The sequence below is a fragment of the Notamacropus eugenii genome, chromosome 2 (genome assembly GCF_028372415.1).
Source record: "Notamacropus eugenii isolate mMacEug1 chromosome 2, mMacEug1.pri_v2, whole genome shotgun sequence".
NCBI lineage: Eukaryota > Metazoa > Chordata > Mammalia > Diprotodontia > Macropodidae > Notamacropus > Notamacropus eugenii.
The window spans coordinates 443336469-443362383 of NC_092873.1; the positions used below are offsets into that span (position 1 = coordinate 443336469).

Below are 25915 nucleotides of genomic sequence, written 5' to 3' on the forward strand. Positions count from 1 at the left end.
TCTTCTTTCCTTTTGATTCACAGGCATTTTCACAGTTTCCAATGTCTGAGAGACTAAGAAGTAGAAATGAAGGTGAACTAGTAGAGATTTATCTCAGTTAAAAGAAAAATGATGCTGGAGAGCTTTGCAAACCATCTGAAACAGGAGATGATTGTTGTATTATTCTGAGAAAATTTAACTGTCCTTTATCAAAAAGGCTTAGCAGTAAAGAGACCTTCATATTCTTCAGGACAAAAAAAATACACATACACTCATGTATGTATACACATACATATGTATGTACATGTCTGTCTGTCTACTCTCCTTCCTCATCTCTGCCTCCTGACTTCCCTAGATTCTTTCAAGTCCCACCTAAAATCCCTTCACCTCTAATCTCCCGTAGCTCTAGTGCTTTCCCCACTGCTGATTATTTCTTAAATATTAATTACAGTTTATTTGTACATATCTGTCTCTCCCATTAGACTCTTTAGGAGCAAGGCTTTTACCCTTCTTTGTATCCCCTGTGCTTAGCATGGTGCCTGGCATAGAATAAGTTTTAATAAATGTTTATTGGTTGACTATGTAGGTGTACATATGTGTATGTGTTTCTATATATGTACACATATATGATATATACATATATGTATACATGCACATATAAACATATCTGTATATGTTTATGTATTATTAGCAAAGTGCCTGGTACATATTAGGTGCTTAATCAGTTGTTTGCTTATTGATTGATTGATTGATTGATGAGGGAATGAATTGTTATTTTTTTCAGATTTTGTTATGTAGACATAACAAGATATTTGACCTTTTGACTTCAAACTAGAAGACTTATTCCTTACCTGGGACTACCTTTTAAAACTACAGGCAACAGTATTATCACTACAATAGTTACCAGTTGGCTTAGGCAAGATTTCACTGGCAAAGTAAATGTTGAAAAAATGATCATTTTTCAGACCCCTTATCAGCTAAGGGAGTGTTTGGCTTATAGGTGGTTCCCAATTCAAGAAGAAGTTGTTTTCTAAAGATTGATTTGCAAATAAGCTGCTTGGAATTTGGAACACATTTTTTTTTTCTGTAGAAACAATGTTTATCAGTTGAGCTCACAAAATCCAGTTGGTGCCATAGTATACATGAAGTACAATACTAATAGTATTAGTTCAGCTACACAACCACTACTTAACACATTGTTTCTATAAGAAATTACAGCTTGAGTTCTAGCTGGAGAAGCTAGGAATCCACCCTCCCCCTCATGACAGCTTCCTCTGGGGACCAGGTACTTTTGAATAGTCCTAATACACAAGTAAAACGGACATTTCAGAACTGAGAAACAAAGGACAGTTGTCCTCATGTTCCCAAGAGTGTTCCAAACTAGGAAATCCTTTCACTACGTTGTTGCCATCTCTTTTCCAGGCTGCTTCCATTTCTGGGCCCCTGACCTACCCTTGAACTGTCCTCCACTAGAAATTCTGCCTGTTGGAATCCTTGTTGTATCCTACTTTAAGGAGCCTGTTTCTTGATACATGTGCTTGCTGGTATTGGTTTTATTTATACATTCAAATGAGATAATATATGATTTAAATACCAAAGTGCTGTTAACTCAGCTCTTAATAATCCCTGATGTCCTAATCTTGTCTGTTAGCTTAGTAGGAACAGTTTCAGACCCATTAATATATCTCCCATTTGATCCATTCTGTTGAAATCAGTGGAACAGAAATGTCTTTTCTGTTTAAAGGGTCAGATTAGTACACCAAAGTCTGGCAGTAGAAACTTTGTTATTAATCAAGGGAGATTCAATATTAGAAATTGAGTTTTTTTTCCTTTTAACCACTCCTTCCCAAATAGGGAGCACCTAGTGAGGAAATTCATGTCCTATTGCAGAGCAGCACCTGCTCTGCAACTTAGTCTGGGACACTGAGATACAGAAATCTAGAAGTAGTATAATGGAGGAAATAGTTCCCTTATTTCTTCTTCATACTTCAAAATCTTTCCGTTTTGCTTATTGATCCCCTCTCCTCTACTCATTCATTCAGGTCTCAGAAGATGAGGTAGCCTTTTTCTTTGTCAAGTCCAATTCATTCGTCTGTACCAAGGATACCAAACCCTCCTATCTACTCCCAGAATTTTGCTCCATCAGTCATCCTTTTTTTTGATACGTTGTCAACCTTTCTTTTTCTAATGGACCCTTTTTCTCTGACTATAAACATGCCCATGTTACTGTAGCCTAAAAATACCCTTTTCTTGGCTCTCCTACTAACTGAAGTTATTTTTATTTTTCTCTTCTTCTCTGATACAAAGAGTAAGCTATAGACTTTCTTCCTCATCATTTATCATTCAACTCTTTGTTGCCTGGTGTCCACTTCCATCATTTTAATGAAATTGCTCTAAGGTGATAGTTGACTTAAAATTTCAAAATCAGGAAACTTTTTCCTTTTTTTCTTTTCAGTCATCATCCTCTTCGACCTTTTCAACATTTGAAAGTTTTTGACCATTCTCTCTTTGGTGCTCTTTCTTCCCTCAGTTTTCATGACATTTTCTTACATCCTTAATTTTTCTTTTTTCTCCTTTTTTGGAGGTCATTTTCAGCAGTTCCTTTTCTTCCTCCTGACATTGTCTAAGGGACAATTTTAAATTTTAGCCTTACTTTTGGTCCTGTTCCTTATATTAGAATAGAGGGCCCACTCAGTATAACAATAATGTCTGAAATTAGGTTTTCAACCATTGGAACATAATCAATTCAACAATAATTTATTAAGTGCCTAGCAGATGGTAAGACATTATGTTAAAGGCTGGGAATATAAAGATGGAAAATGACATAGTCAAGACAGAAAGATTTGTCGGGTACACAAATAATGATGATACAGAGTAGAATGTGATAGGGCAAAGATCCAGGAAAAGAACCCTAGGAAATTTTGAAGTGGGTGTCTCCTAGGTTTGAAACCTGGGAGTTGTTTTCCTCAGCTCTTTTTTCTGACCCCCAGGTACCTAATCAAATGGCAAATCTTGCTGCTTCTACCTCATTTCATCTGACCCATTTTCACCAATTATACCAATCATATGCTTGCTGATTGCTTGGTTGAGAGATGGGAATATCTTATACGTTGTGTTGAATACTTCTTTCCCATATGGTGTTCCCAAAGTTTCAGAATGGAACACACTTGTTGCTCAGATTACAAGGGATATTTCAGAGAATGGTTAGGAAGTTTTCCTTGACTTCCTGTGGAAGGAAGATTAGGTAAGGTTAGATGAAAAAGGCAACACCTGGTCTAAGCATGAAAGGAAAAAGATTTCATCAGGTAATGATGGAGGGAGTAAAGCCTAGACACAGACATATGTAAATGAATGAGTAGTAGGTATGAAACAGAATAGGGCAATAACTAGTAGTCCAGTTTTGTTGGGAATCTATAGTGAACCAAAGTAATATGAAATATGGAAAAGTAGTCTGAAGTCATATTGTAGAGAGCCTTAAATACCAAGCTAAGGAATTTTTATTTTTTCTTCTTCAAGTCAAATAAATAATTGACTAAAAGACAGAGAATGCAAAATCCAGTTGTGTTGATTACTTATTGACTACAAAAATTGGCAGTGAACTAGGTGAACAAAATATGGCCTTAAAAGCTTTTCTTTAACAAGGTATTTCCCATGCACATGTCAAAATCAAATAAGATTCCTTGAATGAAGTGGCAACAAAAATTGCTTTGATATGCTTCTGATTTCTAATAGTAAGCAAGCCATAAAAGAGGAAGAAATGCTTGCCAAAGATGTTTGCTACTGCCATGGAATACATTCATCAAAGAATCCAAATGGAAAAGGGTTTCCCTATAGTTAGGTTAAATGCTCCTGTTTGTGGATGACATTGTGCTGATTATAAGCCACTGCACATTATAAAGCCTCCTAAAATGAGATCAGTTAAATTATAAAGTTCAAATTAATTCCCCTTAAAAATTAAAAAAATATGCATATATGCATGCAACAAAAACGAACATTATTTAAAGGTGAAACTTTCAACTTCTGTTATATAGTTAGTTTTCAACTGTATATTAAATTTAACATAGAAGTAACAAAACTAACTTGCTCATCCACTTCTGAACTTTCTTCTACTCTCATGTCTTTTTTTAAATGTTTCATTGAAGTTTTTTCTTTTTTTTAAACATCTGGCTCTACTCACACACTCTTCCCCAAAAGAAACTTTCTCTGCTAACAAATATAGTCAAGCAAAACAAATCAACACTATATTGGTCATGGGCAGAAAAGTATCATATTATACCTACAGTCCATTATACCTCTGCCAAGAGGTGGGAGATATGTGTTATCATCATTTTTCTGAAGTGATTATGATTGATCATTGCACTGATCAGATTTTGTGTCCCTTAAAATTGTTTTCTTTTATTGTGATCATTGTGCATATTGTCTCCGGGTTCCATTCACTTTACTTTGCGTAAGTTTTCTCCCATTTCTTTGATTTTGCCATTTTGGTTATGTCTTATGATACTGGAATTCCCTTTAAAAAGAGAAAAAAACCCCTCAGTATGTGAGAAGGTCTAATTTCTAGACTAGTATATACAATTACAGAGCTTGTCAATTTGTACATTTTTCTTAGGAAGATCCTGCAAATGGACAATGGTATGAATCCAGAATAGAAAATAAGGAGGTCCACAAGCTGAATGGCTTTTGGAAAAATGCTTAGTTCTCTTAATGACCCTAAAATTCCCCCCTGAAACAAAGGCCCGTATCTTTACATCAATATTTTTTAGGGATGTTGTATGGCTGCAAGTCAAGAAAATAACTATATAGCCTTTGAAGAGTTGAAGTTGAGGATCACTTAGAGATCCATGGAAAAGTATGTGGTAGGTGTGAGTAAGCTTACAGCATATTGCCAATGAAAAATAAAGCAGATTAAAGGCTATCATCAAAGAAATATAGGACTGGAAGAAAAAAGTGAGGCCTATCCATTAGGAAAGGAAAAGATAACAGAAATACATGCCAGTTGATCCATTTGTATACTTCCAGTGTCAAGAGATGGAGAAGTTTCCAGCACTTTGGGTTGCAGGTTCATGGAATGGCATGGGCAGGATGGGATAAACATGGATAGGATGGCATTGCTTAAGTAGTCACATTGATGAGATTATAGATTCACTGGAGTACTGAAGAAGCAATAGGGACATTGCGTGTATGTGTTTCCTCTGTAAGACAACCAAATTTGAATAATTATTTTTATTTTGTTGGGTATGATGTTCACATATTTGAAAAATCTTGGAAATGGAGAGGTAAAGGATCAATTATTATTGCTTTACCGTATTCATCCTTCCCCATCCCCCCAACCTAATCTCAAACTGCTGATGCAGGGACAGTTGGCAGTGCTGATGTATTCTGTTTGCTGTAGGGAAGACTTAATTATAACGAAAGAAGAAGTTCCACAAATTCAGTCGTGTATAGAGAGGAAGTGGTTTTCACTTCAGAGAGCAATGTGAAGCTTAGTAATTTCTGTGAAAAAGAATGGTAATTGTAAGAGAATATATATATAGTACATGCAATTAATGAGAAGGCTTTGAAATTCATAGAATAATTTTTAAAGAACCTCAAAAGCTTTACTAATATTCATCTGAACCTCACCTCTTAGTGTGAAACACGTTAACAATTCCTCTTTTTATAAATAAGGCAACTGAGAAACTTAGGTAAAAGGCCTTGTCCAAAGATACACTAATCAAGAACAAAAAACACATTATATGTTCGATAATTCATGTCTTTATTCTGTTTCTGTCTTTTCTGCTTAGTTCTTGGGAATGCTATTTTTTTTTTTTTTTTAGCATCCTGGATTGATGGTCACACAACATGCAGTATGGCTAGAAAGTAGGTCCAGTGTTGGAAAAATGAACTTTTGATTTTTGGTGATTAGATTCTGAGGATGTCTAGTGTAACATTAATATATCTCATACTAAAGTAATGCCACATTTATCTTTCTGCCATTTTGGGGGAGTAGCACTGAAGAAAAACTTACTTAAAGGAAAACATCACAGCCTGAAGCGTTCTCATTTGTTAAATAAGGAGGATTGAACTAGGTGGTCTTTAAGATTTCTTTCTGACTCCTATTATCTGATTCTCTGCTCTGTCATGTAGCCATGCAGGTTAGTGAGAAGACTACTGCCATCTTTTCAAGGGAAAGTCTGTGAGAGGTTGGTATTCCAAGTTCTCCCACTCCTTTGAATTCCTCTCCATGAACAGTCAATAGTGTTAATCCTCTGGTAGTATAACCGAAGATAAAAGGTGTTGGTCCTGAAATGCCCATATTTTATAAGGCAAGCGTATGAAAGTCTACTCAAGCCAAGAATCTTTTATCAGGTATCTGTTATGTGCATGGCACTCTGCTAAATAAACACTGGGCAGATAAAGAGAGGCAAAACACAGTTCCTGCCTTCAAAGAACTCAACATATAATGCAAGAGACAACATGAAAAGAACAATGCACAAACTATATATGAGATAAATTGGAGATAAGCAAGAGACAACATGAAAAGAACAATGCACAAACTATATATGAGATAAATTGGAGATAATCTCAGAAGGAAGGCAATAGTATTAGGGAGAAATCGGGAAAGCTTTCTTGCAAAAGGGCAGTTTTTAGCTCATACTTGAAGGATGCCAGGAGACAGAGACAAAGAATGTGCAGAGACATACACATACACCCACACACATATATATGTATACACATACACACATCCTAGGTCTTCCAGTCTCCCAGGAAAACTCTTATCTATTATGTCACGCTGTATTTTATCAAGATACAAGTGTCTGAGATACAATATGTATTTATTTGAGATACTGTCTCTCCACATGCATTACATGAGTGCCCACATGTATCTCTATCATGTATCTCTCTTTCTATCTATCTCTATCCATCCATCCATCCATCTCAAATTCCTTGAGGGCAGGGACTATCTTTTGCCTCTTTTTTTGTATCCATGGCTTTAGCACAGTGCCTGACACTTAAAACATGTTTACTGAATTGAAATCACTGAAGGCACATATTTATTGTATTACTCCCGTTATGAACCCAAGTTTTGTTCACTCTTTTGCACTAATAGTAGGTAAAAGTGAGGACTGAGGACCTGGCCAGGTTATTCCATTAAACTGGGGCTAAATGTCCCAGGTGACCCGGTGCACCTATTCCCTGAAGGAGGCAGGTGCGCGGTTCCGGACGGCAGAGCTCCTGAGGGCCAGGCCGCGGCCACGGCGGGCGGACAAGGTCGGTCCACTCTCGAAGCCTGGGCTGCAAGGGCCCGTCTGTCGCCCTCCCCGGCCGGGGACCCTGCATCTCCCTGGGAGTGGGCGACAGTCCCACCAGGGGCAGCCTGAGCCCCAGGGTCTCGGCCTCTCGGGCGGCCGTGACGGGGCGCGGGTGCGTGCGTGAGAACAGAGGCGCGGGTGCAGGGCCAGGCACCTGGCGGGACCTCGGGCTGAGTCACGACGGGGCGCGTGCCCAGCTTCTCCGGGCTGCGCGGGCTCTCCTCCCCTCCCCCCAGCCCGCGCCGTCCTCCCCTCCCCCACCCCGGGGCGCGCACCCCTCTCCCGGGCCTCGCCCAGGGCTGCAGCCTGAGGGCCGGAGAACCAGGTGTAGCCACCCGGAGAGGAGTCCGTGGCTCCCCCCAGCCGCTCCCCCCCCAGCACTTCCTGGTTCGCCCAAGGTGTCGGCGCCGCGGCGGCCGCTCTCTCTCACAGGAACTGAGGGGCCGGAGCTTCGGGGAGCATCTGGAGCCGGCGGGGGCGGCGCCGCTGTCACAGAGAAGCGCACTGACCGGAGCCGGGCCGGGCCGGGCCGGGCCAGGGGACCCGCTTCGGGAGACGCCGCGCCGCCGCGGGCAATGGCTCCGCAGCCTCCCGCGCTGTGAGCCGGTGTCCGCGCAGCCGCCGCCGCCTCCGGCCGAGACCACCAACCCCGGGCCGGACGGAGCTGCACCTCCTGGAGGGGCCGACCCCCGGGGGTCTGGGCGAGCAGCGGAGCGGGCCGAGCTCGGGCTCGACATGTGATCATGGACTGCAGGACCAAGTGAGTGAGGGGCGGGGGTCCAGCTTCCACCTAAGACCCGCGGGTCCCGCTTCCTCCTCGCCCCGCCCTAGCCCCGGGAGTGGGGGAGGGGAGGACGGAGAAGCCGCCTCCGTGGGCTCCGGGGGAGGGGGCGACTCGCGGGGAGAAGTCTCGGGGCCACCGCTTCGGTCCCTCCGCCCGCCCCCTGGGGAGGGAACTAGGCCTCAAAGCCTTCTTTCCCCGGGATTCGGTGTCTGCAGCGGCCGAGCTGGCAGAGCAACCCGAGGACAGTCACACTGTCCCGCGGCGGGTGCCGGGGTCTGGGGAGGGGAGCGGGGTGTGCCTCCGGGATGATATATCCAGACTGGGAAACCTCATCTCCCGAGGGGTGAGAGAGAGAGAGAGAGAGAGAGAGAGAGAGACAGAGACAGAGAGAGAGAGAGAGAGAGAGACAGACAGAGACAGACAGAGACAGAGAGACAGAGACAGAGACAGACAGAGAGACAGAGAGAGAGAGAGACAGACAGAGACAGACACAGACAGAGACAGAGACAGGGAGAGAGAGAGACAGACAGAGACAGACACAGACAGAGACAGAGACAGGGAGAGAGACAGAGACAGAGACAGAGAGACAGGGAGAGAGACAGAGACAGAGACAGAAATAGAGAGAGAATGTGTGTGTGTGTGTGTGTGTGTGTGTGAGAGTGTGAACGTGTGGTGGGGGGGATGGGGGAGGCTCGGGCTCCTCTCCTCTTGTCATCCTTCCCCAACTTCCCCCGCCCCGCTGGGGTTTCTTTTTCTTTATCTAGTGTGTCAGACTCCATGTGTGTGCGGTGTGTGGTCTCCAAGGTGTCACTTCATAGTTTATTGTTCTGAAGGCTTTCCTGTCCTCGAGATAGAACCCCTGAGGGTTGGTGCCTAGGACGATGACTTGGGTGGGTGGTGTTCTGGGTCCCTAAGGCACTCCCAAACCTAACTAGCAAAATTAGGATGTTAGAGTACCAGGGTACTACCTTTTTTTCATAATACTGTGGCCTGTGATCTAATATTGTTTACTTTGGCACATAAGGATTACTGAGTGGGAAAGATAGGTATGTCTCTGGAAAGTATAACGTAATTAAGACAATATCAATACCTAAAATCCGTACAGCGTTTTCAAGTTTGCAAAGTGCTGTATGTGTTATCTTCACAGTGATATTTATTGCCAGAGATATAATAATGGTTTAATTTGGTCCGTAGATAACTGAGCACGACAGGTTTATTTCTGTGAATGATAACATTATGTAAATAAGACCAACTAATACCTAGCTTTAGTATAGCGCTTTAAGGTTTACAGAGCGCTGTGTTGTGCTGTCTTCACACCGCTGTGGCTAGGGATACAATATTGTTTAATTTGGCAATAAGAATAACTGGGCATGGCAGGCTTATTTCTGGGAATTATGACATTGTGTAAATAAGACAGAATGACAAGCATTTACCTAGCACTTTAAGGTTTTCAGAAATTATACAGGTTACCTTATTTGATCCCAAAAAGGCTTCTGAATTTTACTAAAATTGTTCAGTACTAAATGACATAATGTGCAAAGTGCCTTGCAAGCCTTACAATAATACTAAGTGCTAGCTAATATTTTGTCAACTAATTTTGGGGTTACTTCTTTCATCCTCTCTCTTCGGCCTTTTCAAAATAACATATTTACTTTTGGGTGAAATTGCCTCCTCACTTTAAATGTTGATATATTTAAGTGAAATTTAATTTTAAGATTTGGGAGATATTGAGCAATTTTTATGTATCACCCAGTGAATGTGAACAGTGAAATAATTTAGAATTATATGTAAGTTTTATGTGGTCCATTTTTATGCTTAAGTAATGATTGGCTCTGTACTAAAAGGCTTTGAATGTGAACAGGTGTATAATAATTTCGAACTCTATAACTTGTAAGAAGTTTTCTTTGGTCCTGTATTTATGCTTAAATAATGACTGGCTTTTCACTAGAAAGCTTTTCAGAGGTTGGAGGAAATGATCTTGACACTCATCAACTTTCCCCCTCCCCTTGGCCCTCCATTACTAATACTGTGGGAGTGTAGAATTCTTCAGAATTGTCTGAATTGGGAAAATAAATTGGGAGTGAATGAGTAGGGAAAGAATGCTTAACCTAAAAATATGTGGTTTGTCACTTTCTGTGTGTTCTCTGACATTGGAGGTTTTGTAATCCACAAACTTTTTTTTTTGTGCTAACTTCTGTGTAAGATTAACTTCTGAAAGGAGGTGTGAACAATTTTAAAACAAAGTACTAAGATATTAACAGTCCTGGAATCTATGAACAGTAGTGGTTTAGTTTTTTCTATTCAATCAAAAAAGGAGATTAATGACCACTATGGGGTCTCTCAAGAAGACCTCAGTGTGTTTTTACAAATTTCTTTTTTAAGATGAATCCAGTACTTAGGTAGACAGCCAGAAAAACAAAAACAATTTTTTTTCTAAAGGATGATTAATGTAAAAAGAGAATACTTTGTCATAGCCCTAAAGCTTTTTATCAGATAATCTAATAATAAATATATGAACCTTAAACATGTAATCAAATTTATGAATTCGCTATTAACATTTTTATAATGGTCTAACTCTTGGTATCAAGCTTTGTGACTTTGTGAAATTCAGCTTCCTTAGATCAGATTTGGCCTTTAAAATTCTTTTCTTTCCTTAGATTGTCAACTCTTTGAAGGATTACTGAGGCTCTTTTGTAGATTTCCTTTTTATATGATATAGTAAAGCATTTTTTAGGAAGTCAGTGAGAATGAAAGCTTGTAACTAAAATATGTAATTTTATGGAGTAAACTGAAAAGAGGAAAAATGTTATTTTACTAGTAAGAAATTTAACAAGTTTGAAAAATTGTCTTTCTGCATAAATTTAACTGAATTCTTTTCCTTATAGAGAAAATCCAGAAAGAACGTTCGACTTGGTATTGAAGGTGAAATGTCATGCTATTGAGAATGAAGGTACTTGTCTTTTCTTAAGAGATTTTTTTTCTATTACTACACATATTAATGCTGAGTTTGAAACATGATAATACCGACAGTGAGTGGCAAATATGCGCTCTGCAGCTGTTTCAGATTGCCTTTAGCATAATACTGTGAATTAAGCAAATCACATATGTATGACTTGGATTTCTTTTATTTGATAATTTCAGTAGGTTTACTTTTATCTTCTTTTCTTGTGTTTCTGTAAATGCATTTTTTTGGTCAGATCTCCCATGATCTTTGCAGAAGGTCTTTCCAGATCTTCCATGATATCTTGCCAATACCAATGGAAATTCCACCAATTTTACTCTAATGCTTCTTTCCAAGTGGTATAGGGTAGAAAGCAGATCTTAGTATCACGAAGATTTGGATCCAATTTACCCCTTTTGACAAATTGACTGTGTGACCCTGGGCAAGTCACTTGACCTCTCAGTGCCTCAGACAATTCTCTAAAACTTTAAGTTGCTGAGAAGGTCCTGTTAGAGGACCTTCCTCACTGGGAGCTTCTTATATGGCTCTAGTTTTTTTTTTTTTTTAAAGAAAGAAACATACTAGACTTTTAAATTAATTTTGCTCCTATTCCTCAGCAGTATTTGAGTTAGATGAAGGATGGAGGAATATCATTAATCAGTTTTCTACTGCCAGTCATGAAAGTAATTGAGGAGGGAGGCATTATAGTGTGATTTGATGAGTGCTAGATTTGGATTCTGAGGAGACTTAGATTCAAATCACATATCTGGCATTTACTAACTGTATGATCACTGACTAGTCATTAACCTTCCTTAACCTTATTTTATTAATCTGCCAATTGGGTATAATACCTACAGTTCTTCTCCCACAGGGTTGTTGATAGGCTCCAATGAAATAATGCATGAAAAATGCTATGTAAATCTTCTTTATGTGTCTGCTGTTATTTATGAGTCCTATCAATCATTCTCACATCTTTGATTTAATAGAGGGAAAGAAGCAATTTCTCTTGCTTATTCCATTTTAAGCTGGCATGATTTTTATGAAATTGTCAGATTTGTTAGTCAAGTAGGGTTATCAGTTCTTAAATAAGTTTTTATTAGCATTTTGGTTAGTTGTAGAATTCTGTAGCATTCAGGTGGACATTTTGGTGAAAAGTCTAGGACCATTTGTTTTAGCTTCAGATACCAAATTCAGCAGCAAATGAGATTGAGAGGAGTAGGTTAGGAGTATGCTCCTAATTTGCTGCATTAAAGAATAAGAACTGGTTGACTCATAGGAGAACTGGGCATCTTCATATCTTAAAATCTTAGCACACTTACCTCCTCCATGACATCTCTTAAGCCATTGAAGTGGAAAGATTTGCTACTATTAGTAAGTTATGTTTCAAAGTGTTATGTAGCTTTATCCAGTCTTTAAAGTGCCTTTATGACATTTGTTCATTTTCACTCTTCTCATGACCACCTAAGTTCTTCCTCCAGATTCAGCTGGAAACACCATTCCCTACTACCTCCCCCTCTCCACCTGTTTGAAATACTCAACTACCATATTGTTACTTTTGGTCCAAAGTCTCTAGGACATTTTACTAGATAATTGGTTCTGGTGAGTGAAGTGGTGTTCATAACTAAGGTTTGTAAAGCATACTTTGGGGGAATGTACAATGCAAAAAAACTTTTAAAATGTAAGCTATAGTTATTTGTTGTAAAATAATGTTTAGCCTATATATCACAGTCCTTTTTTTGTCAGTCTGTCAACAAACTGTGGTGGAAAGAAATACTGTGGACTGGGTATTTAACTCATTAAGGAAGAAAGGAGAATGCCATCAGGATCAATGGATGGCTACCAGAATTTTGAGTTAATGATAAATTTGGATTGAATGAATTTCAAAGAAGGAGTGGTTGCCCAGTGGTGATGGAAAGAGGAAGAATCTGGAAGTGGCAATGGGGAGCAAGGATTATTCCAAGTCTCCCATCATCACCAGTGAGTCTGGGGCATGAGTGAACATGCAGCCAGTAATTTTTGTGTGGTTTGTTTTTCCACTGAGATTTCATAGCATTTTTAAACACCTTACTATTTATAATTTATTCCATATTCCATAGTTAAGGGAAGAAAGTTTAGCTGATTATTGATTTTTCAGTATTTTTTTGTTACTTTTCTTACTACCCTTTTAATATTTTCAGTGAGTCTTATTAGCAATTCATCCATTGTCGTTTTCATTTGATAATGTTGGAAGTGAAACTCATGGCTAATAGGTAAATTTGGGCATACCTGCTGATTTCAATGATTTATTCTCTCTGTTTTCATTAATATTGATGGATCAATTTTCATAGTTTTTTTTTTAAAAAAAAGCTCCTTAATTTAATTAGGAGCCCAATCTCTTTCCTTTAAGATATTTTTTACTTAAGAAAAATCAAAGATATATATTTCAGAAAATGGTTGTTTTGCAAATAGTATTATCAGTTAAGAGGGTTAAACAAGCAAATTATTGTCATTTCAAGTTGAGAATTTTATGTTTCACAGTATTATTTTCATATTTTATTTGCATAACAGTAGTCTTTCAAAGACAGAAAGCTGTTTGAATAGTTGTTTCTCTAAAAACATCTGGTTTCTTCTGCATTTATTTTGATAGTACTTACATAGTTTGTTTACAGTCGGACACATTTGATTTATTACTATTTAAATTGGTATTAGTGAAATTCTTCAGGTGGTAGTAGTAAACCAGAATACAAGGTGAGAGATTGTTACTTATCCATTGTGGCACTGTTGCGATGTGGAAAATCCATGAAAAAATTTTTGTCCCTCCTTTCGCACCAGAGAAGTCTGAATGATCATATTAAAAGATAAAATAGGCTGATATTATAAAATATTGTACATATATTTTCAGCATTTCTGAGTTTCTAAACTTTCTCCATTATGGCTCTGATAAATCATGAGTCAGCATAAGAAATTTAATGGGAATTTTACAGAAGCCGCAGATCAACATGCAAAGGCCAGCAGATAACAAAGAAAAGATCTCCTTGGATCGAGCAGAGCCTTTACATCTGAGCAGTTGGGGGTCTGAACATAATGGCTAGTCAGAGTCTCAACCAGGGAATCAAATGGTCCTTCTCATAAGCAAACCCCTAAAGCAAAATACCAACTCAGAGTGTATGTGTGTGTGTGTGTATACACCCATATATATGTATATGTATACATGTATGTATGTGTATATGTGTGTGTATATATATATATGTATAGATTCAGGGATGCATGTAAAGTGTATAGCAATATTGCTTTGATTCAGGCAGTAGAGCCCTGTCCATTGATCTTTATTTCTCTGCTTATATTTTCTCTGAAGTTCAGGGTGCTGACTTTTCTCCTGACTAGTGAATGTAATTAAAAAAAGATTGTTGACCCCTTAAACAGCTATCTTTTCTAGTAAAGCAGATCTAAGAACCTGTGTTAGCAGCCATCCTGGGTATAACAGTGTGGTTGCCTTTACAGTTATTGAGAAGTAAAGACAAAAATTAAATATTTCCTGCCAAAATGACATTCTGTTTGGTGTCATGGAATAACATGTAAACAGATAAAATGAAATATTAAATAAATAAATGCAGAGTATTTTCTCAGGGTGGTAATAGCAGCTGGAGAAATAAGGATAGGTCTTGTTTTGCAGTTAGCACGTTCGCCAAGCACTGAAAGATGCTAAGATAGTTAAGATAGTTACAGTTCATATGAATCCTTTCACTTATCTGAATGAATTTGGATATATTTCTTTGTATTTAAGGTTGCCACTTCCTTATTTTTTCAGGAGCATAATATACAGGTAACTACTTGAAATGTCTTTAGCTATAGAAAGGCATATTGATTTGTATAGCTGCTATTAGTTTTCGTTAGGTGAAGTCCTTCATCTGTCTTTTTTTCCCTTCAGTCAGTCAGTGACTATGCATTTATTAAACACCTCCTGTGTGTCAGGCACTGTGCTAAGCACTGAGAATACAAAGAAAAACTAACAATTTTGGAATTCTTGAACACAGAAGGGGCTTGTTTGTGGATGATGGATGGTATGATCAAAAGAAAGGCTAATGCCCTCAAAAGAGCCCAGAGTCTATTGAAAATAACTGAATTAGGCATACTAAAGGATCAATAGATGGTTAACATGTTAGACAGCAGCTTTACTTTTTACCTTTGGATATAATTTAGGACTTTAGTTAGTAAATATTTATTAAGTGCCTGCTATGTTGTGCTAAGCATCTGGGATACAAAAAGAGGCCGAAGGTAGTCTTTGTCCTCAAGGAGCTCACATATGATGGGGGAAGACAGCAAGCAAACAACTATGTATAGACAAACTGGGTACGAGATACATAGGAAATAATCAAAAAAGCAAAGGGACTAGAATAAGAGGGGTAGGAAAGACTTGCTATAGAAGGTACTATTTGAATTGTGAAGGAGGCCAGGAAATTCATCAGGCAGAGAGGAGATCATTTGAGACATTGTGGCCTGAGCTAAGAAATGGAATGTCTTGTTCATGGAACAGAAAAGAGACCAGTGTCACTGTATTTAATGGACATGGTAGAGAATAAAGTGAAAGAAGCCCAGAAAGGTGGGGTGGGAGGTATTAGGTTATGAACACCTTTGAACACCAAACAGAATTTTGTATTTGTATTTTTGTATTTGTATTTGATCCTGGAGGTGATAGGGAACCACTGGAGTTTATTGAGTAGGATTGTGACATGATTGGATCTGTACTTTAGAAAAATAATTTTGATGGCTGAATGGAGAATAGGCTGGAGTAGGAAGAGACTGGAGACAAGCAAACCCATCAGCAGGCTATTACAGTAGTTCAAGCATGAGGTGATGAAGGCCTACACCAAGGTGGTGGCAGCATCAGAGGACAAAAGGGATTTAGCTAGAAAGGGCAGGAGACAATTAATGGGGATGGAAGGATCAAGTGAGGGTTTTTTGAGGTTGGGGAAAATATGAGCATGTTTGTGGGCAGTAGAAAAAGGAGTCAATATACAATGAAAAGATGAAGATAAGTGGTAGAATGGGGATGAAAGAGGGAGCACACTCTGTGGGAGGAGACAGGATAGAATGGGATTGTTTATGCAAGCCACCACTTTGTGAGACACAAGAGTGAAGCAGGGGATAGTGAAGGTGTCTGAATGATATGAAATGAGAAGAAAAGAGTACACTGTGATTGACCTCAAATTTTTTCTGTAAAATATGAGGGAAAATTCTCATCTGAGAGGGAGGGGGGAGGTGGAGTCATGGGAAGTTGGAGGAAGGATGAAAAAGTTTGGAAGAGCTGCTGTAGAGAGTAGGATAGTAAGTTGATAATGGAAGTGTAGAAGGATTGCTCAGTGACAGTGAGGGCTCAGTTGAGGTTGTATAACATAAATTTTTAGTTGACCCCACCTGCATATAGTAGGGACCAAGACTCCCTAGCATTCTGCTTTTGATAGTTTCTGTTGCTACTGCCCAAGACAGTTGATTTCTAAGTGATTAACTGTGCCATACTATCTGTGACTTGTTATTGGGGTACAGGAGTACAAAACTACCTCTCATGTTCCAATAAACAGATTTCATTCTTAGCCAGTTATGATTATATGCTGGAATTGCCTATGTGCACTATTGATCCCACCCTGAATTGTTCTGTATCTCTCAGTCCCTAGTATCTAAACCTTCAGGAACCTCCCTCATACCTCCATACCATTCAAGCAGAACAAGATTTGTATAGCTTCTTTATACATTTATATAAAGTTTGTGGGACTATGGTTTTACAGTGTGGGATGAAAACTTAGGAAGTAATAAGTACCTTTGTTGAGTCGTAAAGTAGGTTAGAAATGGTATAATTGTTTTGTTGACAAATAAGGATAAAATTTATAAACTCTGAAAAATAAGGTTTTAATGCTAAATTGTTTATGACAACACTGTAAATTAAATTGCGTTCTCCCTCTGTCCCTTTTGTTGCAGATGCAATTGAATGTGTTAATGTAATTAGAAATTATTTCCTGGATAGCATTTTTTTTTTTCCTAAAGAGGAAGGGAAACTAATGTTTAATATTATTTTTTTCCTCAGGGAATTTTTTCAATTATTTCTTTAGAGTATAACCTTTTGAGCATGTCATTTTTGGTCTTTTGAAAAAGAAACAGAATGAAGAGGCCTCAGTGTTAAGAGCAAATGTATTTTTACATTAAGGACTAATAGGCAATCCCCTTATAAAACTTCCTGTTAACAGTATTGTAGCTCATGTGTCAAAACTTCTGAACTTTACTCCTTATCTCTTGGCTTTTATGAGTATAAAACAGCACTAGTAATGTATTAATGTTGCAGAATTTGTATTTTTGCATTATTTTTTGTTCTCTCTCCTCATTCTCTTCCCCATTATCCCCCCCTCTCCCAAGAAAAACTAAAACCCTTGAAACAGTTATGCATAGTCAAACAACAAATTCCTATGTTGCCCTTATCCAACAAACTATTTCTTAGTTTGCACCATGAATCCATCACCTCTCTGTCAGGAGATGGATAGCATGTTTCATCATAGGGCCTCTGGAATTATAGCTGATAATTGTTATTCTTAAGAGTGCTTAAGTCTTTCAAAGTTATCTATCTTCGTAATGTCTGAATTGTCTAATGTTATTGTCTGAATTGTTTACCTGTTCTGTTCATTTTAATTTGCTTCACTTCATACATGTCTTCACAGGTTTCACTGAAACTAGTGCCTTCATTTCTTTTAACACCATAGCTTGTTCAGCCCTTCTTCAGTTGATGGATACCCATTAAGTTTCCACTTTACCTAAGAAAGAACAGCTATAAATATTTTCGTATAGGTGTATTTCCTTTTCTATTTTCTTTTATCTCTGGTATCTGAACCTGGTAACTATCATGAGATCAAGGAATATACACATAATTTAGTAACTTTGGGGGCATTACTCCAAATTTCTTTCCTTAATGGCTGGACTAACTCAGCTGTCCCAAAAGAGAACCAATGTACCTATTTTCCCCACAACTCCTTCAGCATTTTCCATTTTCCATTTTTTTTGGTCAGTTTTGCCAGTCTAATGAGTGTGAGGTAGAAACACAGAGTTGCTTGAATTTCCACTTCTCTTATTATTAATTTGGAGCACTTTTTTTATATGGCTATTGACAGCTTGGATTTTTTCCTTTGAAAACTACCTTTTATATCCTTTTTATCAAATAGGGGAATGACTTAGTCTTGCAAATTTGAATCACTTCTTTATATATCTTAGACATGAGACCCTTATCAGAGATACTTGTTGCAAAGATTGTTTTTCTGTCAGTTATCTGTTTTCATATTCTTTTTAGACTAGACTAACTTTTTGGGTACTTCTCTTTTGGTATATTTAATTTTATTCTCTTATTCTAAGTTGACTTTCTGATATTGCATGGTAATTATATCAATTTGTTAAATTTGGGAGGCATTGACACAATTGCAGTTTTCCTTAAGAAGCTCTGTTTCACTGTTGTGGAGGGCAGCCAAGTGGGAGAAGGCTGGAGTCAGAAAGACTTGAGTTCAAATTTTTTCTCAGACTCTTAACTAGCTTTGTGACTCAGGAAAAGTCACTTAACCCTTTTTGCCTCAGTTTCCTCATCTGTAAAATGAACCAGAGAAGGAAATGTCAAGCCACTCTGGTATCTTTGCCAAAAAAAACCCAAATGGGGTTGTGAAGAGTTAGTTAGATAAAATTGAAATGACTGAGTAACAACAAAATGGCTGTTGTTTAGCTGATGCTGTGCTGATAAAATAAAGCAAGCTTACTCAGTCCCTCTCTTGGAACTTTGTTCTTTCCTTAACTTTTAAAATTATATGTTCCAGAGGTACTTTTAAAGACATCTGGAGATTTAAATTTTTTCTTATTATGTACCTAACAAGACAAGGAATACATTTAATAATATTTATAATGAAAAATATTACACTAACATATAAATGGCAATTACAGTTTAGTAGTTAATTCCTCTATATAATTATCTAGTCATGACTTTCTTTCTTGAAAACTAATTGATCAGGGCACAGAAACATTGGTTTTCATAAAAAATTTTTAGAATCCTTTGAAATATAATAACCAGCTTTTCTTTGCTATAGTGTAAATAATTCTGAAGTGTTGAGATGAAAACAAAATAAAACTTATTGTAAATTACTAGGATTATGCCAAAGGAATCTCATTAGTGATTCATATTCCCAATGGAATTCCTTCTTGAAAATAGTCATTTTTGTTGCGGACAATTTCTTCTTACTTGGATGTGCTATGAAAATGTATAATGGAAGGAAAACCCCTTTAAAATGCATGGAGACTTTCTGGATGTGAGAATGAATCACGGTAGCTAGCGAAACTCAAGCAGCATTGTTTCCCTATTGTTAGTTTTGTCATGGTGATGATATCTACATTCATTAGACAATTTTGAATTAACGTGTAATTAACGTTTCAAAGAGGTTTCCTGTTTCCTTTATTCATGGTATGCTAGGAATTGACCTAACAACATGCTTTAGATGTTGATTTTTAATGACTTTATAAAAGTTATTGCCACCAGACTGCCCAAAATACAAAAGATTTTTTTTTTTTTGTAGTGCTGGTAGAGTTTTTAGGGACTATTTAATCAATTTTCCAAGTAGTTTGCATTGGTGACCTTCCTGCTTCACTTTCTGTATACTCCCTTTACTCTCTGGTTCCAGCTTTCTTTTCCCAAACTTTAGGTGTTGTGTTTCATGCTACTTTCTGATTTTTCAGAACTTCCCACTCTGATACTTTTAGGAGGCTTGACCTATCTCAAATGTCTCATTCCATTAAAATCAGGGGACATGTAAATTCTTACTATACTGAGTGTCCCAAAAGTCTTAGTGCAAAATGGCTTAAAAGTGTACTAAAACTTTTGGATTCCCCCTCTGTATTTGCACTGTGCTTAGGGGGTAGGGAAGAAAAGGTTAAAAACAAAATAGTGACTGCTCACATTCTTTTGGGGAGGAAGTTATAGACAAGAGAAATACAAAGCATTTCTAAAGTAATAGTCATTTTGAGAGAGAGGGGATTTTAACAACTTAGGAGGGAATCAAGAAAGGCCTCATGCTTCCAAATTACTTCTTTCTTCCTTCATCCTTAAATTAAAACTCTTATTTATGCATATCTCTGCTAAATGTTAACTAGTCAGAATAAAGGAAATTTTCTTTTTGGTCCAGACCTCTGAGCTCCACTATGAGGGGAAGCAAAAATGCCTGCTGCCCATGTAGTTGGAAGTTCAACTGAATCCTTTAGCACCAGTACAGCATAATCTTGTTTAATTCATTATAACTTTAGTAGCCAAATATAGTGTTTTGTATTCTGCTGTTACACACATATCTCATGATATATTTGTATTCTTTCCATAGCCTTGATTCTTTGTCTAATATACATCTTTTCCTAAATACTTTTGGGTAATGTGATCTAGATAGCATTAGAAATAAAGACAAAGGAATGAATCAGGGACAGCTATAATAAGTAGAAATATTGTTAAATAAAGAAACAAGGTACTGAGAAGATTCAAGAATCAAAAACACTGACCTGGGAGTCCTGATATTTGGGTTCTAACCATACTTAATCTAACTTCGACAGCTAACTGTGAGAATATTGGGCAAGTAACATTTGAGACCCAATTTCTCATTTGTGAGTTGAAGGGGTCTTTCAGTAAAATCTATTAGACATTTACTACACTCATAGTGGGTATGACTTGAACATATTTATGCAGTCGTCATTTGTTCTCTGGTACCAAGATTGGTCATTATGATTGCTTAGCCTTTAGCTATTGTTTTCATATCCATTATTGTTTTCCAGGTTCTGTTTATTTCACTCTGCTTCATTTTATACAAGTTGTTTATTCTCTTGTTTTTTTATTCTAAACTTTAACACATAGCAAATAAGATGAAATTTTCAAATACAAATTAGAAACAAATGAAGGATTAATACATGAAATTGCAAATATGTATTATATAAAGCTTGCTTTTATTTTGAAGTATATGATAAAATTAACATACTTTTTTCAAAGCTGACTTGTTTATTCACTGACCTTTAAAAATTTTTTTAACTGCTTTTAAAAAAATGATTCATTGACCTTTTTTATTTTTCTTCTTTTTTCATTTTGATAACTATATATTGATAGGCCCTTTCTCCCTTCCTATTTCCCTCAAAAATTCAGAGGAGGAAAACAGAACAAAACCCTTTTATTCAATTTGCATGTTCAAGCAAAAAAAAGTTTCACGTTGGCCACATCCCAAAATATAATTCTCAGTTTGTACCTTGAGTTATCATCATTTTATTAGGAAGTAGGTATGCTTTATCACTAGTCCTCGAGGTAGAATTATTGGTTGGTTATTACATATACCAAAATTCTTAATTTCTCATAGTTGTTTTTCTTTACAAGGCCATCAGTACATTAATTGGCCCTGGGTTCTATTCATTTTACTCTGCATCATTTTATTTGTCTTCTCAGAATTGCCAGAGACCATCCACTTTGTCATGTCTTTGGGTAAGATATTTTTGTGCGTTAGAAGTTCAATATTGACCCAAAATGATAACAGTTGGTCATAGAGTAGTAACTTTTTTGGGCATAGCTCCAAATTACTTTCCAGAATGACTGGACTAATTCATTGTTGTACTAACAATATATTAGTGTATCTGATTTCTCATGATCCCTCTAATAATTGTCATTTTTCTTTTCTTGTTATTTTTGCCAATCTATATTAAAACAACTCTTGAGGTTTCACTTCATACATACAGATTGGCAAGAAAGAATGAGGTGGAATCTCAGAGTTGGTTTATTTTACATTTTCTTAGTTATTAGTGATCTGAAGCATTTTTTCACGTGGTTTTTTGTTGATAGCCTGGATTTCTTCCTTTGAGAACTGACTTTATGTCCTTTGCCCATCTGTTTCTCTAATAGGGAATAACTTTTGTTCTTACGAATTTGAATTACTTCCTTTTGCGTTATTGATATAAAATCTTTATCAGAGAAACTTTCTACACGTATTTTTTGGTCAGGTAATTGTTTCCCTTCTAATTTTAAGTGATTTAATTTTATTTTTTAAAACTTCAGTTACATTCAATTATCCACTTCATCTTTTGGGATACTCTTTATTGCTTGGTCATGAAGTTTTTATTTGTAATTTTTATTAGATATTTCTTTCCTTGCTTCTTTAATTTGCTTTTGATATAACCTTTTTACATTTTAAACTCTGAACTGCCTCCTTCCTTTTCCCTCCTTCCTCCCTCCTCCTCCCAGTAGCACTAGAGAAGGCCACCATTTCACACCCACATACCCACACACCGTACTGTGCATATTTCTGTTTATCTGTTCTTTCTGCAGAGGTGTGTAACATCTTCCTTCAGAGGTTCTTTGTAAAAGTTGATTTGAGTATTTGTAATATTCTGAATAATTTAGCAATTCACAGTTGTTCTTTGATCAATATTGCTGTTACTATATACAACTTTCTCTTGATTTTGCTCATTTAAGTTTTATTTCATGTGAGCATTTCCCCGTTTTTCTAAAATCATCCAGCTCATCATTTTTTAGAACACAGTAGTATTCCATAACAGTCATATACCACAACTTGTTTAGCCATTCCCCAATTGATGAATATTCCCTTAGTCTCCACATCTTTGCCACCACAAAGAGAGCTGCTGTAAATATTTTAGAACATGTAGGTTCTTTTCTTTTTTCCCTGATCACCTTGGGAAACAGACCCAGTAGTGGTATTGCTGAGTCAAAAGCTCTACAGAGTTTTATAATTCTTTGAGCATAATTCCAAATTGCTCTCCAAAATGATTCATAGTTCCACCAACAGTGTATTAAAGGCCCAATTTTTCCTCATTCCTTCTAACATTTGTAATTTTCTCCTATCATTTTAGCCAATCATATATATATCTATGTGTATATATGTATCTATATATCTGATTTCTTCAATGAAAAACTGCCTGTTCATATCCTTTGACCATTTATCAATTGGAGAATGACTCGTATTGTTATAAATTTGACAGAGTTCTCTATATATATTTGAGAGTTGAGACCTTTATCTGAGAAACTGCCTATATTTTCCCATCCCCCTGCCTAGTTTTCTGCTTTCCTTCTGATCTTGGCTACATTGGTTTTATTTGTACAAAGCCTTTTAAAATTAATGTAATTAAATTATCCATTTTTGCACCTCACAGTGCTCTCTGTCTCTTGTTTATTTGTAAATTCTTGTCTTGTCCACAAGTCTCATAGGTAATGTGCTCCATGTTCTTCTAATTTTCTTATATCTCCCTTTATATCTAGGTCATGTATCCATTTTGAGCTTTCCTTGGTAAATGATGTAAGATACTGGACTATACTCAATTTCTTCTAGACCTCTTACCAGTTTCCCCAACAATTTTTTGCCAAATATTGAATTCTTATTCCCAAAACTTAAGTCTCTACACTTGTCAAGCATGAGGTTACTGTAGTCATTTGTTGCTGTAAATTGTATGTTTACTTTGTTCCACTGATCTGCCTTCCTTTTTTTTGAAAGAACACTGCATTTAAATTGGTTTTATTTTCATTTATTTATTTTTAATTCTGCACACTTTTGTGAAGTATCTTCTACATGTAGGATACTATATTAAACCCTAAGGATATACAGACCACAGTCTAGCAGTCCCTGCCTTTAATGAGCTTTCATTCTTTTAAAAATGTTTTTCTCTATTTTCCCCCAATAATACTTATTAATGGAATAAAAAAGTATTTCTCTAACATAGTAAAATAAAAAGATTATTGTACATGAAACTGCAAACCTCCTAAGCGCAACTTGCTATTCTTTTCAAATGTACAACGAAATTACATAAAATCCTTTTTTTCCTCTACCCTTCTTCCAGCCTGCCCAAGAGATGGCTACCATTAGACACGAAAAGGTACATATATTTAAAATTATTCTATACATACTTCTATTTATCAGTTCTTTATCTGGGTGCAGATAGAATTTTTCTTCATATGTCCTTTATAGTTAATTTGGGTGTTTATAATAGTCACAATAACTTCCTTGCTCAAAGCTGTTCTAAAACAGTATCACTGTTACTATGTACTGTGTTCTCTTGGTTCTGTTCATGTCGCTCTTTTTTATTTCATGCAAGTCTTTCTATATTTTTTGAGCTCATCATTTTTTTATCACAGTAGTAAGATAGTAAGATTGGTATCTGTAGGTCTCCTTCCTTTGTGCCTTTTTCCTTATTTCACTTTAGACTTTTGATTTTTTGTTTCTCTAGATTAATTATGTTAATTTTTTTCTAGCTCTTAAATGTAATCTTTTGGTAATTTGCTTAGTATGGCATTAGATGAACATATTAACATGAGTAGTATTGCCATTTTTACTAAATTGGTCCAACCCAGCTTGCCCCATTGGTGAGCAATTAGTACATTTTCAGTTATTCTGGTCTATATTTTTTTACAGGGTATTTTGTAATTGTAGTCTTACTATTCCTGTGTGTTTGGTAGACTGATTCCCAAATACTTTATGCATTCTATACTTATCTTGAACATAATTTTTCTTTCTTTTTCTTCTTGTAGGGTTTTGTTGATAGTATACAGAAAGGCTTATGATTTTTATAGGTTTATTTTGTATCCTACTTTGCTGAAGTTATCGTTTGAATTAGCTTTTTAGTTGACTCTCTGTGATTGTCTAAGTGGATCACATCAGCTGCAAGAAGTAGTAACTTCATTTCCTTTTTGCCTTTGTTTATTCTCAAGTACCACGTAAAGTAGTCGTGGTGCTAATGGTTCGTTGTTGCTACAGCCCTGCTCTTACTGGGAAGGCGTAGCGTTAACTCCGTAACAGATAACGTTGACTGTAGGTTTGAGTTAGATCCTATTTTAACATAGTATCGGAAGGGTTCATTTATTTCTGTTTTTTTTTCTTTTTAAACGGAAAAGGGGATTGTATTTTTGTCAAAAACTTTTTCTTTACTGACTTAATCATGAAATTTTAATTGTTGATTATTAATATTATCTATTCAAGGGAGCCTTTCTGTCTTGACCCCTTTGGACATTTTGCCTTATGTATTGCTGGACCCAAAGTTATTAGTATTTTAGTTAATATTTTCCTGTAATTCAGTTTTCCAAAATAGTTAAGATATTTGCAGGTCAATTGTATTGGTTTGTATGTCGTCCCAATGCCTCTTCAACATTTACCATATCCATCTCATTTTTTATTCTTTGCCATTTTTGGCAAGAGGTTAAACCTCAATTGTTTTAATTAATTTTTTTAAAACTTAGCATAAATGATTTGAAAAAATTTCATATGGTGATTGATAGTTCACGGTTCTTTTTGAAGCTGTTCACATCTTTCAACCACTTATTCAAGAATTATTCCTTGTTTTGTGTATTTTTGCTAATTTTCTATGTATCATGGTTTTCATTATTATTATATAGAAATGTTGATTTTTTTTTTTTTTTGGTGGATTTGTTGTTTAACCTTTTAGTGGATCTCAACTTACTGAGTTGTTATAGTTTCCTTGTTAAATTTCCAGGGTTTTGTGATCTAAGTAATTCACCAGGTTCTGTGCAATAGGGATAATTTTATTCTTGCTTGCCAGTATTTATTCTTTTAGCTTCTTTTCCTTGTCTTTTTGCTTTTTTTTTGGCATTTCTATAACTATGTTCCATGAGAAGGGAAGGGACAGCTTTCTTTCATTCAGGTATTTACTGAGAAAGCTTCAACTATTTCTCCTTTGTCAATTATGCTAGTGCTTGGTTTTAGGTAAGTTTTTATCAAATTTTTTAAAAAGCCTTCCATAGTTATGCTTTTTAGTTTATTGTTTTTAATGCATAAATGAGTTCTGTACCTTTCCAAAAGACTTTTTCTGGATCTATAGATATAATTACATGGTTTTTCTTATAGATTTAGAAATAAAAGGAACCTCAGAATTTATCTACTCTAACCCCAT

General features: G+C 36.6%; 1 protein-coding gene across 3 annotated transcripts in view; it reads left to right on the forward strand.

Annotated features, from left to right (window-relative positions):
• Positions 1-7593: 7593 nt before the first annotated feature.
• DENND1B (DENN domain containing 1B) overlaps positions 7594-25915 on the forward strand; it is a 334070-nt gene continuing 315748 nt past the window's right edge. For 2 of the 3 annotated variants that reach the window (XM_072648309.1, XM_072648308.1), the window contains exons 1-2: positions 7594-8031; positions 10941-11005. In XM_072648309.1, coding sequence (XP_072504410.1) covers positions 8015-8031; positions 10941-11005 — 82 coding nt within the window. In that variant the 5' untranslated portion in view covers positions 7594-8014. The remainder of the gene's footprint in view (positions 8032-10940; positions 11006-25915) is intronic. The other variant, XM_072648307.1, reaches the window with a different exon arrangement.